At 42.0% G+C, this 19,874-nt stretch overlaps 1 protein-coding gene across 2 annotated transcripts in view; it reads left to right on the top strand.

The window, feature by feature from the left end:
- ADTRP (androgen dependent TFPI regulating protein) overlaps nucleotides 1-19,874 on the top strand; it is a 105,989-nt gene that overhangs the window by 29,584 nt on the left and 56,531 nt on the right. For both annotated transcript variants that reach the window (XM_023737443.1, XM_012557446.2), the window contains one exon: nucleotides 805-906. In XM_023737443.1, coding sequence (XP_023593211.1) covers nucleotides 805-906 — 102 coding nt within the window. The remainder of the gene's footprint in view (nucleotides 1-804; nucleotides 907-19,874) is intronic.

The raw sequence follows: 19,874 nt of genomic DNA, 5'->3' as shown, positions 1-19,874 counted from the left end.
ATCTTAGATGGCTGCTCACAGGCTTTTAAGACCCCAGACGCTACTCACCAAGGTAGAATGTAGAACATTGTCTTTATAAACTGTGTTATGCCAATTGAGGTAGATGTTCCCTGAGACCATGGTCCCCACAGCCCTCAGCCTAGCAGTTCAGTCCTTGAGGGAGTTTGAATGTGTCTGTGAAGCTTCTATGACCTTGCCTTGTATAGAGCTTGTCGCTTGTTATCCTTTCTCCTGGTCTTCTCGCTTCCCTTGGCCATGCCTCCTTGGAGGGTGGGCAAGGCAAGGGTAAGACTCAAGCCGCGCAGTGTGACCACTGTCAGTCAGCCTCCCGGTGAAAGCTTAGGAGAGAGTCATTGGTTAAAATGAAATGACTTAACAGTCTGTGAATCTTGTTTATCTATATCCTCTCTGCCTGCTGTGATGACGAATACAGTGAAACCTGTGAGCTGGAACTCAACGAGACTGCCTTGTTTTTCTGGGTCTTGCAAGGTTTCCGCCTTTGACAGGGTGCAGTCTTACTACTTCTTATTGCTCCTTTTAGTGGAATATATTTATGTTTTCCTTCTGTGACAAGTTTCCACCTTATGCAGCAGGTTCTGGCTTTCACAAGTTTTACTGTAAGTGATCTCAAAGTCTCTGGCTAAGGAATCCCCAGAGAGAGTGGATATAACAACTCTACAACAAGCAATTGTTTGTCCTTCATTTTACATTTCTCTAATGTATATATATCTTTAAAAACTAGTATCCATTTTTACTTTGCCATGTATCCTTGACTATCTTAGAAAACTCTGTTTTGTTTTCCAGTTTGTCTTTTTATCCTTCTGGGCACTCTACCTGTATGACCGAGAACTCGTTTACCCAAAGATCCTAGATGGCATCTTTCCAGGATGGCTGAATCACGCGATGGTGAGTGACGGGAAAGAGTGGTGAACGCAGAAATCCAAAAGTCTCTGTACTGAGGGTCCTGGACAGAGCTGGAGAAAAATGTAGAACAAAATTCTAACTCACAAAAAAAGACCAGACTTACTGGCCTGATGGATACTGGAGAAACCCTGAGACTACAGCCCCTGGAAGCCCTTTTAGCTCAGTAATGAAGTCACTCCTGAGGTTCACGGTTCAGCCAAAGATTAGACAGCCCCATAAAATAAAACGAGACTAATGGGGCACACCAGCCCAGGGACAAGGACTAGAAGGCAGGAGGAGACAGGAAAGCTGGTAATGGGGAACCCAAGGTTGAGAAGGGACAATGTTGACATGTCATGGAGTTGTTAACCATTGTCATTAAACAATATGTGTACTAACTGTTTAATGAAAAACTATTTGTTCTGTAAACCTTCATCTAAAGCACAATTAAAAAAAAAGATTTATATACAAAAAAACACACAAAAGTCTCTGTACTGAAGACTCTTAAGGACCTCATTTCTGTTTCCAAACTTCTCCCCAACCCCAGCATCCCTTTCCCTTCTCCATTTCTCCACCCATCACTATTTATTTAAAGAATGCATTGATTGTAGAAAATGAACAAACACCAGTCCTGTAATTGTGGTGCGGTCAATGGGAGTGGAGGGGATGTCCAGGCAAGACTCTTTGCCAGGTTACCCATGACGTCATTGAAAAGACAATGAATGTAGGGGGGTGGTTGAGCAACATGATTAATGTCACTGAACTGACACATGTGAAGATTGTTGAAATGGCAAATGATTTGTTACCTACATATGTACAAAACAAAAGTAAACTTCTATCAACTCAAGATTTTGCAGCTGAATTTAGGAGCCAAGCTATTCTTTCTTAATTTCCTTCCCATACAGTACGTTAACAAAGCCAGAAAACTACAAACTTACTAATAAAAAAAAAAATCTACATCAAAATTAGACTTTTCTTATTGACATGATGTCTATTTGCAATGGATTAGCAAATAAAAACTTTTTTATAAAATAAAAGACATGCAACCGTAAAAGCAGAGACCTTCTTGGTGGCCACAGACTTGAAAGAGAAGCAATGCCAGCAAGTGACATGTAATGCAACTCCAACGCAAGCCTTAGGTATGAAATACAAAAAGCTTTAAAAAAAAAAAAAAAATCCACCCCAGCATCCAAAGACGACCTCACAGCTCAGCAGCAGCTTCTCAGCTAACATTTCATCAGGACAATGCACGGCAAATGGGATTATGACCTACATATTTCCATGACTACATTTCCATTTGATTTTTTATTTACACATTTATTTTTAATGGGCTGATTAGTAAACAGAACTTGTTCTGAGCTGTTCAGTCATTGGTACCTGATTGCCAGTAGCAGTAACCTGGACGAGCAAGGCACAAGGTTGTCCAGGTCTCTGATGGACAACAGAGTCTGAGTTATTGGAGCCACATGGTCTAAGTAATCGTTCAAAGTCCTAGCTCTCCTCAACACTTACAAGTATATTTTCACCTGAGTCAGGGGCTTATGACATCTCGGTTCTGTGAAGCAAATGACATTTAAAACAGGGAAATCACGAAGGAATAGAATGTCAAGGCTCTGTATGTTCAGACTTTCTTATACCCCAGCTCCGCCATCGTCTTAAAATGCACATGATTACCAATTTGGAAAAGCAACTCCAGTACCTCCATGTTCCCTATTAGGCACCCACACACACAGAAGGAAAAAAAAAAAAAAAAAAAACACAACAAAAACAAAGAACAAAATGTATTTTCAGCTTAATGTACACTCAGTGAGAAATTGATTATTGGTTGATTAATATACCCAAGCTCTAATCAAATTTAGAGTTTCGGATCTAAAAGTATATAATAAATCTCACCTTTCTGGGATCCCCCTCCTACCACCTTCCTTTTATCAGACGACCCCATCATCTTCCCAATTTCCATTGTTATTAATCTGAGACACCTTCATAGGGATTATTCCTGCTTTTTTATAGCACTTTACACTGTATGGAGCGTGTTTCTTAGGTGTGAGCTCATGTAAATGCACACAACCTTCTTTAGGTAGCTACTATAATCGTGGTTTTTACAAATGAAAAAAAAGCTCAGAGAGGTTAGGTGATTTCCCCCAGGTCACAGAGCTCATTCTGGTGGTGCAATGGTTAAGCGTTTGGCAGCTAACCAAAAGGTCAGCAATTTGAACTCACCAGCCACTCTGTAGGAGAAAAGACTTGGTGATCTGCTCCTGTACAGATTTCAGTCTATGAAACCCTATGGGGCACTTCTACTCTGTCCCACAGGCATGCTTTGAGTCAGAATCGAGTTGATAGCGCATAACAGAGCTCATAAGTGGCACTGCTAGGATTTAAACCCAAGGAAATTGGCTCTTTGTTGCCTTTTGACAGTGAGTCCAGAACTTGTGGTTCAGTCTGGTTTTGTAATTCACCATGCAAATAAAAAAAAAAGTCCTCTTTGCTTGATTAACATAGTCAAGTGAAAATTCTCACCTTCAAGAATCCCCATCTGTATGCTAATAAGCCAAAACTTAAGGAAGTGAAGTGATTTGAAACAAGTGGCAGAGTTGGATGTTACTAAAATCAAAAAGCACAGTCTTGAAAGTCTCTTTTATTTGGGACCAGACACATGTACCAAATACCCTTTCAAGGCTTTTGTGGGCTCATCTAGTAGTTTCCTTACAACTGAGCTTGCCATCTCTTTGGAGTTCCATTTTCTGCGTGGTAGCGAGGTTGGATTGCCTCCGGATAGATATGATGGTGGCGTCCCGCATTTGTGACCTTATTAAACAGCCATATGGATTTTTTTATACTTTTGGAAGCAGATAGATGGCTAACATGCGTCATATCCATAAGCTAATTAGCAAGGCAGATACTGTACAAGGGAGATTGTTAGTTTTGTGCCTTCACTACCTGGGACTTCTGTGGACCATGCTTTGTTCTTTGCTCAGTGAAGTAAGCTGAATCTGTGAGAGGGAAGGGCTAGGACCAGAGGAAGTGGGACAATGTGACAAGGAAAGATGAAAAGCAGGCAGTATGGCCAGGGTCAGACCAGACTGCTCTGTGCTTCTATTAATTGGAGGAATTCATGACAGGCCATTTCTAGAAAAACTTTGGCATCAACTAGCATTAAACCAAACCAAATGCCTTGCTGTCGAGTCAATTCCGACTCATAGCGACCCTATAGGACAGAGTAAAACTGCTCCGTAGGGTTTCCAAGGAGTGCCTGGTGGGTTCGAACTGCTGACCTTTTGGTTAGCAGCCGAACTCTTAATCACTACGCCACCAGGGTTTCCCAGCTAGCATTAGGTGTCCCTAAAGTTGTTACTTCCTAACTTCATGCTTCCTTTTGGGGTCTCTTCCAAGCCCACTGTCTTGTCCCTCCCCCCAGGTACTGTCCCTTACTTTGGATATTGTGCCTCAAGGAATGCTCTCTGCTAAATTATTATTATTATTATTATGAGCACAAGAATTTTTAAAATTTAAATATTTGTACGTGTCACTTTTTTAATTGACATTTTTATTATAGCAAAATACACATAAATTTACCATTTTAACCATTTTGAAGTGTACATTTCAGTGGCATTAATTACATTTGTAATTTTGTTGTAACCGTCACCACTATCTATTTCCAGAACCTTTTCATCACGCCAAGCCAAGCCTCTGTACCCATAAACAGTAATAACTCTCCATTTCCCCCACCCTCCAGCCCCCGGCAACCTCGATTCTCCATTATGTCTCTATGAATTTGCCTATTCTAGAAATTTCATATAAGTGGAGTCGTACACTATTTGTCCTGTTGTGCTTGACTTATTTCACTCAGCATTATGTTGTCAAGGTCCATCCATGTCGTGGTATGTATCAGGACGTCATCCCTTTTTACAGCTGAATAATACTCCACTGTATGGATGTACCACTTTTTATCCATTCATCTGGGTTGTTTCTACCTTCTGGCTATTGTGAATAATGCTACAACGAACGCTGATGTACAAATATCTGTTGGAGTCCCTACTTTGAATTTTGGGGGCATATACCTAGGAGCGGAATTGCTAGATCATATGATAATTCTATGCTTACCATTTTGAGGAACTGCCAGACTTTTCCCCAGCAGCGGTACCATTTTCTATTCCCACCAGCCATGCTCAAGGGTTTCACGTTCTCTACATCCTCTCCATCTGTTAACTACCTGCAATACTAGTGTGAACTAATATGGAAATGACTGCTACTGGGCCAATTTGTGAACACGTCCCACGTTTTAACAGTGTCAATGACAACACAAGGGAAGTAATACAACGCCGGCAAATTGCCACTGTGGCTGCCGGAGGAATGATGATGGGCATAAGGCTGGACCTTTGGGACGAGTTGTCTCCACATGGGGGCCGGCCCTACTTTCAAAAGGAACACATTCTCCATACTGCGCCTTTTCCCTTTCCACAGTATAAGAAACACTGCCATACATAGCTAGTGTCATGCTCTCCTTAAAGTTTCTTTCATTTTACAATAGCCCTTATGCTTACTATTCTAGTCTTAGCCTTGAAATCTTCCCTGTTGCCATTTGTGATGTTGCCCTGGGTTTTATGAATAGTATTTGTCAAACTAAGAAATAACACTCTCTCCTTTGGACATAATGGTTCTAGAGCTGGCATGACTAATCCCAAGTCCTTGGACTCCTCCCAGCCCCACCCTTGACTCACTGGAAACTTGACATTGCAGTAGGGCCATTCTAAGCTGACTGTCGTCTCGAATGGAAATTTCCTTGCCATTGTTATGTATTCAGACCAAACAGTAACATCGGTGCTGGTGAGATACATGCATTACCCACAGACAAGCTGCCTTGGCTGGTGACCTCAGGGCTGCCTTTGGTACCTGGTTGTCTTATTTAAAGGAGCTCAGCCTGACTGTTTTGTTGCTAACCAGTTCTCCAGTCTTCATGAAAGGAAGGAAAGATTAGCAAAGTATTCCTCCAGGTTTTGCCAGGAAAATATGAACTCTTCTGGTCTTATCTAAATGACTACTAAAGATAGAGCCAGAGTAGCCAGATTTAAATGGAAGGAGAAGGACTCTGAGCAACTAAAGAAACTGTCAGATCATGACCTGAGGGAGCAATGGAATTTGTTTCTCTGGGAATCAACCTAAATTGTTCAGGTTGCCCCAAAAGGAGAGGTGAGATAGATCAGAGAACTTTCTCAGAGCCCCCTTCACAAACTCCCTGAAAATAGTACATGATCATTGACAAAGTGTGTGCAAGACGTTATAATCTGTTAAACCCATTGCCACTGAGTCGATTCCGACTCATAGCAACTGTATAGGACAGAGTAGAACTGTCCCATAGGGTTTCCAAGGAGCAGCTGGTGGATTCGAACTGCCCACATTTTGGTTTCAGGCTGAACTCTTCACCACTGCGCCACCAGGGCCCCATAATATGTTAAAAAAAATAAACCCATTGCCGTTGAGTTGATGTTGACTCATAGTGACCCTATAGGATAGAGTAGCACTGTCCCACATGGTTTCCAAGGAGTGGCTGGTGGATTTGAACTGCCGACCTTTTGGTTAACAGCCGTAGCTCGCCATAGCTCTTAACCAGTATACCACCAGGGCTACAAAAATATGTTATCCTGTAAAACTTAAGAATTCCCAGCCAGGATCCATTACTCTACTCTCAATCCATGATCACAGAGTTTTAGAACCAAAAAGGGCTTCAAATGATATTAATGAGAGTTTCAAAACAATCTGCTATTGAGAGACAGGCCTCACCCTGGCTCTTCAAATTGGAGGAGGTACCAAATACAGCTACTTAGTTATCTCATGTGATGTCATGTATTCACTTAAAAAATAGTTATTAAGCACTTACTACGTATGTAATCGAACCCTGGTAGCAGCACAGTGGTTAAGAATTCGGCTGGTAACCAAAAAAATCAGCAGTTCAAATCCACCAGCCACTCCTTGGAAACCCTATGGGGCAGTTCTACTTTGTCCTATATGGTCGCTATGAGTCTAAATCAACTCAATGGCAACGGGATTGGTTTTTCTTATGTACGTAACAGGGCCATTGCTGGTTCAGTGGTAGAATTCTCACCTTCCAGGTGGGAGACGTGGGTTTGATTCCTGGCCAGTGCACCTCATGTGCAGCCCCCACCCATCTGTCAGTGGAGGCTTGCATGTTGCTATGATGCTGGACAGGTTTCAGCGGAGCTTCTAGACTGAGATGGACTAGAAAGAAAGGCTTAGCAATTTACTTCCAAAAATCAGCCAGTGAAAACCCCATGGATAACAATGGTCTGATTTGCAGCTGATCATGGGGAAGGCGCAAGACCAGGCAGCGTTTTGTTCTATTGCGCATGAGGTCAATATGAGTTGGGGCTGACTCCATGACAGCTAACAGCAACGATGTATGTAATACTGTGATCAGTACTTGGCAAGGGTTTTGACTTCTAGCACCCTGAAATCTTATTGAGACTAGAATATGCACACAATGTTGAAATCATAAAATAACAGTTAAATACTAACACGAGATGCTGATATAGGTACTTGATTATTGCCAGTTGAATGACATGGAGAGGAAGCTCTTAAGCCTGCGTGTCCTAGCCTGGCTGTGATTGATGTGTGAGGCCTGGCTGGATACCTGGAACACCTTTGAGCCCTTCCCTGGGGGTCCTTGGGAATCAAGATGCCAAGGGAGCAAACACTCTCAATTTTCTAGTTTCTTCCTCAGTCAGAACATGTGGTCAATTGCTAGAATTCAGACCCAATCTCAGATTTTCTCTCCCACTCAAAAGCTTGGTGTGATGGGAAATTGTTGGGCTTGCTGAGTAGAGGTAGGCAAGTTCTGATGAGTGACAAGAAGGTCAACTGTGGGTCTGTCAACACCAAAGACAGCCCTCTTCCCCAAGTATTCCAAACCCCTCCCCTTCCTCTTGCTGATCCCTCTACCGTCACCCAGTCTTCCTCTGGGCAAAGGAGAACCACAGTCTAGGAAAGGAAATGACATGGATATCTCAGTGGTTTTCAACCTTTAGGGAATAGACGCCTTTGTGAATCTGATTAAAATCTATGGACTATTTCCCAAGGATAATGCAAATACCCATAAAACTTAGCATACAATGTTAGGAGGTTCATGGACACTTAAGAAGTACCTGGGTGGTGCCAGTGGTTAAAGCATTTGGCTGCTCACCAAAAAGTTGGAAGCTCAAGTCTACCCAGAGACACCTCAAAAGAAAGTCCTGGCAATCTACTTTTGAAAAGTCAGGCCATTGCAAACTACGGAGCACAGTTCTACTCTAACACACATGGGGTTGCTATGAGTCAGCATTGACTTGAAGGCAACTGGTTGGTTGGTTATCTGTCTGTATCTTTCTATCCATCCATCTATAATCTAGCTAATATATATAATAATTAATGAGCAAGACATTTGACTTTAATATAAGGAAGTGCTAACAAGTATTTATCAAGTACCTACTGTGTACCATACCCCATTCTAGTAGCTAAGGATGCAGCAGTAAACGATACCATTTAAAAAACCTCTTTTTTCTTAGCAAGTTTTATTTCCCACTCTCTCAGTTTCTCTACCTGTCACTCTCTCCCTTTCCCTCTCATCTATCTATCTGTCTGTCTATCAATCATTATCTATCTAAGGAGCCCTAGTGGTACAAAGGTGAAGCGGTCAGCTGCTAACTGAAAGGTTGGCAGTTCGAACCCACCCAGCTGCTCTGTGGGAGAAAAACCCGGAGATCTGCTTCTGTAAAGATTACAGCCAAAAAAACCCCTATGGGGAAGTTCTACTCTGCCCCATAGGGATCTCTGTGAGTGAAAATTCAACTCCACAGAGCCTAACACCAACTATCCATCCATCCATCCATCCATCCATCCATCCATCCATCTCTCTACCTATCTAAATCTACCTATCTACATTGCATTTTGCTTATTTTTCTTATTTGCATTTTAAGAGCATCACACTCACGGCTGTATAGAACATAGTCTGTAAAGATGAGCACAGGCAAAGTATGATGGAGGGTGGAAAGTGAAAACCAGTTATAAGGCAAAGTTCTGTGAGAGATAATGGAGGGTTGGACTAGGGCACTGGCATGGAGTTGGTGAAATTCGGGATAGATCTTAAATGTAGAACCAATATGATTCACTAAATTATGGCAGAAAGAGAAGATACGTATTTTTAGTCTGAGCAATACATAGAGGGTGTTATGGATTGAATTATGTCCCCCAAAAATATGCATTGTAAATCCTAACGCCTATACCTGTGGTTATAATCCCATTTGGGAGTGGGTTTTCTTTGTATGTTCATGAGTTAGTGGTGTTGTTTTTATGTGCTGTGGAGTCTGTTTGGACTCATAGTGGTGTAGGGTGTGTCTTAAATCACTCATTTTTGAGATATGAAGGAGCAGATGAAGCAAGTAAGTAAGCACAAATGGAGGGGAAGATACACACCACATGATCGCCAAGGAAGCTAGGAAGAGAATTTAAGAAGAGATAAGGACCTTCCCTCAGGGCAGACAGAGAGAGAGAGAGAGCCTTCCCCTAGAGCCTGTGCTCTCAGTTCAGACTTCTAGCCTCCTAAACTGTGTAAAATAAATTTCATTTCGTTAAAGCCACCCACTTTCAATATTTCTGCTATAGCAGCACTAGATAACTAAGACAGAGGGTATAAATAGAGATGCTAGGGGAGGTGTAAGGATTGTAGGGAAGGGAATCAGTTGTTCTGTTTGGACACGTTAAGTCAGATTTTCCTGTTAGACAATGAAGTGAAGATGTAGAATAGGCAGTAGGACGTACAAGCGTAAGACATTTCTGGGCTGGTGACATAGATTTGGTTGTCTTCAACATAAAGATGGGTTTTAAAGTTAAGCTGAATGAGGTCACCTACGGAATAGTTATGAATAGAGTAGATATCCCAGGACTAAGCCTTAGAACATTCCAACTTTCAGTGGTTGGGAAGAAGAGCAAGAGGATTCAGCAAAAGAGACTGAGAAGGTGGTGCCAATGAGCTAGGAGGGAAACCAGTGCCATTTAGTCTCCTGGCAGTCATGTTCTAAAATATTTCAAGAAAGAGGAAGTATTTTATGTCAAAAGCTGCTGAAGGTCAAGTAAGATGACATTGTAACATGTCCTGAGTAAGGATTTTCCATTGCGTTTGGCAATACTGAACTCCCTGGTGACCTGTACAAGAGAGATTTTGATGGAGTGATAGAGGGAGGCAGAGGCGTGCCAATGATGCATGTATGAGTTTCCTATTGCTGCTGTAACAAATTGCCACAAATGTATTTATTATCTTACAGATTTGTTATCTTACTGTTCTGTAGACCAGAAGTCTAACACGGGTCTTATGGGCTAAAATGGAGCTGTCAGCAGAGCTGTGTTCATTCTGGAGGTTCTGGAGGAGAATCTGTCTCTTTGCCTTTTCCAGCTTCGACAGGCTGCCCACATTCCTTGCTTCAAAACGCATCACTCCAACCTCTGCTTCCACCATCTCTTCTCTTTCCCTGCTTTCTGTCTTCATATTACCTTTTTTCTCTGCCTCTGCTTCTGCTGTTACATTGCCTTCTCTGACCCTGACCCTCCTGCCTCTCTCTTTTAAGGGCCCTTGTGATTACATTGGGCCTGCTCAGATAATCCAGAATAATTTCCCCATCTCAAGATCTTTAATTTAATCATATCTGCAAAAATCCCTTTTGTCATGTAAAGTTATGTATTAACAGATTCTAGGGATTAGGAAGTAGGCATCTTTGGGGACCATTATTCAGCCTACCTGGAGTCCCTGGGTGGCACAAATATTTAAGCACTTAGCTACTAACCAAAAGGCTGGCTGTTGGAACCTAACCAGAGACCCCTTAGAAGAAAGGCCTGGTGATCTGCTTCTGAAACCTCTATGGAACACAGCTCTGCTGTGACACACATAGGCTAGCCATGAGTTGGAATTGACTCGATGGTAACTGGTTTTATTCAGCTTCCCACACTGTAGGATGATAAGACTATCTAATGCAAACTTCAGTCTCTACATTTTACTCCTCCAACTTTGAAAAGCTTGTTTAACGCTGTCTATAACAAGGGATTCATTTTGTTCTGCTTTACAAAGTAGCAATAAGTTTCTTATAGAAGTAATAATGTCTTATTCTCTAAGTCTTTTCTTTTTAAAAAGTTATGCCGTATCCATCAATGAAAGTTAAAGCACTGTATAACAAACTAACCAAACTTGTTGCTGTCCAGTCAATTCCGACTCATAGTGACCCTACAGGACAGAGTACAACTGCCCCACACGGTTTCCAAGGAGCAGCTGGTGGATTCAAACTGCCAACCTTTTGGTTAGCAGCCAAACTCTTAACCACTGCTCCACCAGGCATGAAATAACGTGGTGTTAATTGTATGATACAGATCAAAGGTGTAGTTATAGTGAAAAGGGGGAAAATCAGAACAGCTAGAGTCAGAGAGGGAGATAACTGGATCTTAAAGGATATTGATAAGTAGTGAGAGTCAGAGAGGATATCCGTAGGCGTTGATAACACCAGCTCCTAATTCAGGCTTTTCTAGGAGTTTCTACCCTCCCTCTTTCCTGCCATGTCCGTTCACTGCCTCTATTCCTTCAGAGAGAGCTGTTGGCAAAGTTTCAGCCTTCCAAAGGGCACAACAAAGAAATACAAAGAACCTGCCTAGCATCTCACCAGTGACCATAGGCCTTCATTTGCAAACGGTATGAGTCACTAGTGAACCTAATCTCAGTACCCGCCAAGGGACCAGGGTTCCCCCTCCCTGCTGCTGTCTTAAAGAATGTCGGCCTCCATTTTCTTCTCCGTGACAGTGGCCTGGAGCGTGAGCAGAGAAGGGGAGCAGGAGCGAATCAAGAGCGTAGGGGCTTTACCACAGACATGGGAGAACACACCCTCTAAACTATCACAGACCAGGCTGGTGTGCGGATGGGTTTTGACCATATGCTCCTCTTCACAGCCAGAATCAACAGGCCCACACAGCCCACCCACACTCCCTCCCTCCCAACCAGGTGCCTCATGTGGGTATTAAAATACTGCTTCCTTTAGAGAGACTGGAGAAAACCTGGAGGCTATGTTAAACATATGGGGTTCTTATTCTAAAGAAAAGTGCTGCATCTCTATGTCCAATAAATCAATCATTAAACTCCCATAATGTGCTAGGCACAGACTAGGCACCAGGCTGCTGACAGGATAAAAGACAAGATTCCCACCATGAAAGCTGTAGAAAGTCAAGGAGCAAACCACACTGTGCCACTAACGAGCCCAGGTTCAACCAATGGTACGAACATAGTTTTAGAGGGAAAGATGGCTTTCCACTGGCTGGATTAGAAATGTTGATGAATGAAGTGGAGACTTGAGCTGGGTTTCAAAGGATAGGTTAGGACCCTGATAGGTAGATAAGACAGCAAGTGATGTCTAAGTAAGAGGACATATGGGCAAATGTAGACGAGTGGTACAGCCCAAGACATGCTCAGGGTAGCATGACTCAGTAGATCTATCTGGCAAAAGCAGAAGTATCTAAGAAAAAGTGGAGGCTAGGTGGAAAGGCATGTTGGGTCAAATGTTGAAGAGTGAGTGCTAGGAATTTGCTTTTTATTCTCACCAGCATTGAAGAGACTGAAGGAAGACGAGATTGACGGAAGGTTTTTGAAGTTGGAATAGTCCCTGCCTTCAAAATGCTAATAGTTAGACTAAACCCAGAAATCCAAACCCACTGCCGTTGAGTCAATTCTGACTTATAGGGACCCTGTAGGACAGAGGAGAACTGCCCCATAGAGTTTCCAAGGCTGTAAATCTTTATGGAAACAGACTGCCACATCTTTCTCAGGCAGAGCGAATGGTGGGTTTGAACCACTGACCTTCTTGTTAGCAGCCAAGCACTTAACCACTGCACTACCAAGGAATAATTAGACTAGACAGTAAAAAATGGGGGTGGAGGAGACGCTGAGGAGGAGATAGCCCTGAGAACCAATGGGTTGAGATTGGAGGATCACTTACATTGACTGGCTAGAAAAACCAGAAACTTTCCCTGAATTTCAGATTCTACATTTCTTTTCTAAAGCAGCTCTGGAAAGAGATAGTGCATTGTTTTTATATCTGTTGAATCCTCCCTTCCAGGCAAAAGAAGAGACATAACCCTCTATTTGCAACACATACTTAAAATACCATTTTGTTTCTATTTTTGAATGAAGTTAATATTTGCGGATTGCTGATACTCTGTGTTGGTAGTGCTTTTGGTCAGTGTTCATTGATAATCAGATAGTCATTAGTCCTTATCCATCTTCCTTTGTGCTGTCTCCTGGAGACATAAACATGGACCTGAATCATAGAACTAAAATTCACCAATCCTCTACAAACTGATCACCTTGTAGAAGAGGAAACTGAGGCTCAAGTAGTTATTCAACTTGCCCAAGACCACAGAATTGGTTAGTGGCAGAGCAAGAAGTCAAACTTGATCCCGAGCCTTTAAACTTGTTTCCTCCACTCCTCTTATATACTTAGCAGTACTTTTACTCAAGGCAAGCCCAGTCCTACAGCAAGAAAGAGAACAGGTTTCATTCCTCCATAATTTTTATTTGAACACACCTTCAGCATCTACCATCTGCATAGTTTTCCTTCACTCTATTTCTTAACTCAGTTCTAGGTAAGCTTTTTATTTTGAGATGATTATATATTCACATGCAGTTATAAGAAATAATAGAGAGAGATCCTGAGTACACTTTCCCACTTCCCCCCAATGGTAATATCTCTTCACCCATTTTTAATGCATCTCCCCTCACAGAGTGTGTGAAATGTCTTTGAATTTGAAGTCACAATCTCAAAAGCCACCATTTTGCATCAACCTGTTTACCATTGCATTCTAAAATCTGCTGTGGGCATTTTCTACTCAACTAGGTTGACGTTTAAAAAAAGCAAAACAGTTGCCATCGAGTCTTCTTCCAACTCATGGTGACCCCGTGTTTGTCAGAGTAGAACTGTGCTCCGCAGGGTTTTCGATGGCTGATTTTTCAGAAGTAGATTGCCAGGCCTTTCTTCTGAGGTGCCTCTGGGTGGACTCAAACCTCCAACCTTTCAGTTAACAGCCAAGTGTGTTAACCATTTGTACCAGGCAGAGACTCCAGGTTCACATTAGAAAGAGGAACTGTGATTGCCAACAATGACCAGAAAATGGTACTGGGAAATAACTTCTCCTGTGACTCTAGGGAATGTAGAGATGCACTTTTTTAGCCAATGAACAGACGCTTGAATGGTACACTGCGGAAAGATCCTTATTCAGAGCATGACTGAACTGTGTCCTAGAGCTACGCAGCAGAAATGAAAATGGAATCATTTGCAGCTCCCTGATGTTTACATGAAGATTATTTCAGGGGTGATCACTACAATATTATTTATGAGTGCCTTATGGTTTTAAAACACTTTTTAGCCACCCCTTTTTTCATTCCATTCACTTTCTAACCCAAGGTAGATTAGAATTTCCTCCAGATTTCACCTGGGTAACTTCAAGACGTGAAATGATTGCCTTAAAGCTCAACGGTGAAATCAGAAGCTAAGTTGGGGATTAGGAAGCAGAGTTACCTGAGTAAAGACAAGAAAGCCAGCTTGCACCTCAGGAAGTCTTAAGGTAAACAGAAGAGATTCTGATAACCAACTGCCAAAGGATTACCAGCCTACTTAAGGTTTTATGTGACTAAGCTAAACGAGAACTAAGCAATCATGGCGCCTGCTTTCTTCATCTCTCAGGAGAGGTACACGAATGCGGAAAGAATGCTTTTCTTTTTTTTTCAAGTCTCCATTCAGAGAACTTCAAATGTGTGCTTGAAGAGTTAGCCTGCTTTTAAAATTCCTTTATCCAGTGATTCTCTATTTTTCAACAGGCTTCCTTTTAAACAGAAGAATATCAGTAGAAAATGCATCCCAATTTCTAAATCGAGGTCAAAGATTTTTAGTGATCAAAAGCGTATGGATGTCTTCTAAGAATTTACTAAGAATTTGAATGATTAAAATCATTTGGTGACCTTGAGGGTTTATTAGTACCCCCCACCCCACCCCCGTGATGCAATACTCACTTCCTTGACAACCAACGGGAGGCATGACTTTTACACTGGATATTCACCAGGATTGAGAAACTCAAAATAGAAGATCCCATGTTGCTGTTGTTAATTGCCATCAAGTCGGCTCTGACTCCTGATGACCCTGGGTACAACAGAACAAAACGTTGGCCAGTCCTATGCCATCTTCATGGTGGTTGGTATGTTCGAGTCCATTGCTGTGGCACTATGTATTTTGAGTGCCTTCCAACCTAGGGGGTTCATCTTCCAGCCCTATATCAGACAATATTCTGTTGTTATCCATAGGATTTTCACTGGCTAATTTTTGGGAGTATATCGCCAGGCCTTTCTTCCTAGTCTGCCTTAATCTGGAAGCTCTGCTGAAACCTGGTGACCCTGCTGGTATTTGAAATACCAGTGGCGTAACTTCCAGTATCACAGAAACATGAAAACTACCACTGTCTGACAAACTGACAGATGAGTGGTGAAGAAGATTCTAAACTTCTTTGAACTAGCAAGAGAAAACTCTAAAAATCCAAGTGGGCAGGAAAGGACTAAAGTCCTATGATCTCAGGGCAGAAGTGAAGACGTGGGTGGATGAGAGACTTCTCTGCCAGATTCTAATGGACATTCCCCTTCCTGATAGGCAGCACAAAAAAGCCCCCAGCAGGCTCCTAGCTGCTGCACAGCCCCACAGGTAGGCACTCTGACAGCTGTGGAGTCTCCTCTTGCCTTCAACAGGGAGCTGCTAGCACGTTCTCAAACAGCCCCACCTCTCCAGGCCCCTGGTCTCTTCATCTTCTTGGCCCGCGGAGCTGACACCTGTGCCTAATCGAGAATTGGCAGGTGTACAACTCTTCTGTCTCTCTCCCACCTCCAGGTCCTTGGATGAATTCATCATCGCCAGAAGAAAATTTCTGTAGGGCATTATCTCGTCTTCTTGACGGTGTAATTATACTTGCCCACGAGTTACATGTCCACCCCATGCATTCCTAGCTCTCAGATGCTTCGTAACTTCATCTTCTGGATTCTCAGCCCTCCCTTCTGCTCTACACTTTATCCCGCTCTCCCAATCCAAGGGGCAAGTCCATTTATATGTAAGGTCTTTGCTTTGCTAACCCCTTCCTAAATCTCACCAACTTTCCCAACCTACCATAGCCTTACTTATCCCAGCTTCATCCCCTTTCCACCACCTCCGCGCATTCACTGGATTTACCCATTTTCTCTACAATTTGACACTAGAGCAAGGCTAAAGAGTAGGGAGGAAATGGGTCAAGAGTCTTTCTCTAGGGAGCTCATGCATTTGAGCCATGTAAGACAGGGTGAGACCGCCAGGGTCTGTGGAAGTCTGAGTTAAAGGTTTTCTCAAACTTGGGATCCTGTTTTTATTCTCAGAGCTTTTATACTGAATGCCTAGTGTGTACTTGTGTACTTGTATACTGATACCATTAATGCGCACTTCCATTGATTGAAAAATCTGCAGGCATATTGGCATCCACACTTCATCTATCTCCATTCAAAGAATCACCTATTTCATTATGTCAGCATTAGAACATAATGAAAACTTGGCATTAAATAACAGGTCTACAGATCACGGCCGATAGATTATAGCCATTACTAGAAAGTGCTGTTTTGGCTATTGTCTTAGGACATATGACTGTAAGACAATAATATATTTCCTTCTTTTCCCATTTCATGCTAGACAGTGAATATTCTTTTATAGCAATGATTGGCAGAGATATTAAAATACTTAACCTATCAAATAGTATTTAATAAAGATCTTTTGTCTACAGTCAGCCCAGGGAGTTTAGTTTAAGGCTTATCTATGAGAACATTTTAATTAATATGCATACTTTCACTGACATTTAAAAATAATATTTAGTTAACCTAATGTCAAAGTCAGTAGCATTAAAATATCATGATCATTACAGAAATTGTAAGCCTGGCACATGTAGGTTCTCAAGAAATATTTGTTAAATGGTAACTAGAATATTGAGTTGCATGTTCAATGGGTATGACACTTAGTCTAAGTGGCTTTTTTTGAGGTGGTGACATTTAGAGCATGATACAGATAATCCAAGACATCTCCAGGTACAGGGCATCAGGAAATGGACCATCTGGTGAATCATACTGTGTCTTCACAGATGTCCTTTCACATCTGCAAGTGTCTGTTATTGTTGTTAGGTTCCGTCCAGTCAGTTATGACTCATAGCGACCCCATGTACTACGAAACACTACCCAGTCCTGCACCATCCTCACAATCATTGCTAAGTTTGAACCCACTGTTGCAGCCACTGTGTCAGTTCATCTCATTGAGGGTCTTCCTCTCTTTCTCTGACTGTCTACTTTACCAAGCATGATGTCCTTCTCTAGGGATTGGTCCCTCCTGATAAGATGTCTAAAGTATGTGAGACAAAGTCTCACCATCCTCACTAATAAGGTGCATTCTTGCTGTACTTTTTCCAAAACAGATTTGCTTGTTCTTCTGGCAGTCTATGGTATATTCAATATTCTTTACCAATACCATAATTCAAAGGCATCAATTCCTGTTCGGTTTTCATGATTCATTGTAGAGCTTTCACATGCATATGAGGCCACTGAAAATACCATGCCTTGGGTCAGGTGCACGTTAGTCCTCAAGGTGACATCTTTTCTTTTTAACATTTTAAAGAGGTTCCTTTGCAGCAGATTTGCCCAGTGCAATATGTCATCGGATTTCTTGGCTGCAGCATCCATGAGTGTTGATTGTGGATCCAAGTAAAATGAAATCCTTGACAACTTCAGTATTTTCTCCATGTATCATGATGTTGCTTATTGGTCCAGCTGTGAGGATTTTTGTTTTATGTTGAGGTGTAATCCATACTGAAGGCTGTGAGCTTTGAACTTCATCGGTAAGTGCTTCAAGTCCTCCATGCTTTCAGCAAGCAAGGTCGTGTCATCTGCATATCACAGGTTGTTAATGAATCTTCCTCTAATCCTGATGCCCCGTTCTTCTTCATATAGTCCAGCTTCTTGGATTATTTGCTCAGCATACAGATTAAATAAGTATGGTGAAAGGATACAACCCTGACACACACCTTTCCTGAATTTAAACAATGCAGTATCCTCTTGTTCTCTTCGAACGACTGCCTCTTGATCTAAGTACAGGTTCTTCATGAGCACAATTAAGTGGTCTGGAATTCCCATTCTTTGAAATGTTATCCATAAGTTCTTGTGATCCACATAGTCGAATGCCTTTGCATAGTCAATAAAATACAGGAATACATCTTTCCGGTATTCTCTGCTTTCATCCAAGGTCCAAGTGACATTAGCAATGATATCGCTCATTCTACATCCTTTTCTGAATTACCAGCTTGAATTTCTATGCATGTACTGCTGCAACCCTTTTGGAATTATCTTCAGCATAATTTTACTTGCATGTTGTGATGGTTAAGATTGTGTGTCAGTTTGGCTGGGCCATGATTCTCAGTGTTTTAATGTAATCACTCCCATGACTGAATATACTGTGAGTAGCCAATCAGATGAAAGGGAGTCTCCTTGGAGGTGTGGCCCGCATCTGTATATAAGCAGACGTTCTGGCTTTTTGCTCTCTCTGGATCCTGCAGCTGCTTCCTGTTGTCTCATGTCCCGTTCTTGGGACTTGACCTGTCAGCTTATCTGCCTAACCTGGGCTTCGTCAATCTGCACAGCCTGTGAGCGGGAGCCCTGCTCTCCGACCTGCTCATCTTGGGCTTGCCAGCTTCTGCAGCTGTGTGACTTGGGAGAGGCCTCTACCCTGATCCACGGACTTGGGACATTCTAGCCTCTATAATCATGTGAGCTGTTTCCTTGATACGATCTCTCTGTCTATATATATTTATACACTTTACTGGTTTTGCTTCTCTAGAGAACCCAGCCTAAGACACGTATGATATTAATAATATTGTTCAATCATTTCCAAATTCTGTTGGATCACCTTTCTTTGGAATGGGCACAAATATGGATCTCTTCCAGTAGGCTGGCCAAGTAGTTGTCTCCCAGATTTCTTGGCCTAGATGAGTGAGCACTTCCAGTGCTGCATCTGTTTGTTGAAACATCTCAATTGGTATTCTGTCAATTCCTGAAAACTTCTTTTTCGTTATTCCCTTCAGTGCAGCTTGGACTTCTTCCTGCAGTACCATGGGTTCTTGATCATATGCTACCTCCTGAAGTGGTTGAACATTGACCAGTTACAGTGACACTCTGTATTCCTTCCATCTTCTTTGGATGCTTCCTGTGTCGTTCAGTATTTTGCCCATAGAATCTTTCACTATTGCAACTTGAGGCTTGAATTTTTTCTTCAGTTCTTCCAGGTTGACAAATGCCAAGCGTGTTCTTCCCTTTGTGTTTTCTAACTCCAGGTCTTTGCACATTTCATTATAATACTTTACTTTGTCTTTTCGAGCCACCCTTTGAAATCTTCTGTTTAGTTCTTTTACTTCATCATTTCTTCCATTTGCTTTAGCTACTCTATGTTCAAGAGTAAGTTTCAGAGTCTCTTCTGACTTGTTTTAATTTTCTTCAGCTTCAACTTGAGCTTGCATATGAGCTATTGATGGTTTGTTCTGCAGTCAGCCCCTGGCCTTGTTCTGACTGATGATATTTTGCTTCTCCATTGTCTCTTTTCACAGCTGTAGTCAATTTGATTCTTGTGTATTCCATCTGGCAAGGCCTACATGTATAGACACCGTTTATATTGTTGAAGAAAGGTATAATCATTGGTCATGCAAAATTCTCTCATGCCATTTCCAGCGTCATTTCTGTCACCAAGGCCATATTTTCCAACTACTGATCCTTCTTCTTTGTTTCCAATTTAGCATTCTAATCACCAGTAATTATCAATGCATCTTGATTGCATCTTTGATCAGCTTCAGACTCCAGAAGC

This window comes from Trichechus manatus, unplaced genomic scaffold (assembly GCF_000243295.1).
Source record: "Trichechus manatus latirostris isolate Lorelei unplaced genomic scaffold, TriManLat1.0 scaffold00103, whole genome shotgun sequence".
NCBI classification, from domain to species: Eukaryota; Metazoa; Chordata; class Mammalia; order Sirenia; family Trichechidae; genus Trichechus; species Trichechus manatus.
The sequence above is the reverse complement of the archived record's forward strand: the minus strand, read 5'-3'. Positions and strand labels throughout refer to the sequence as shown.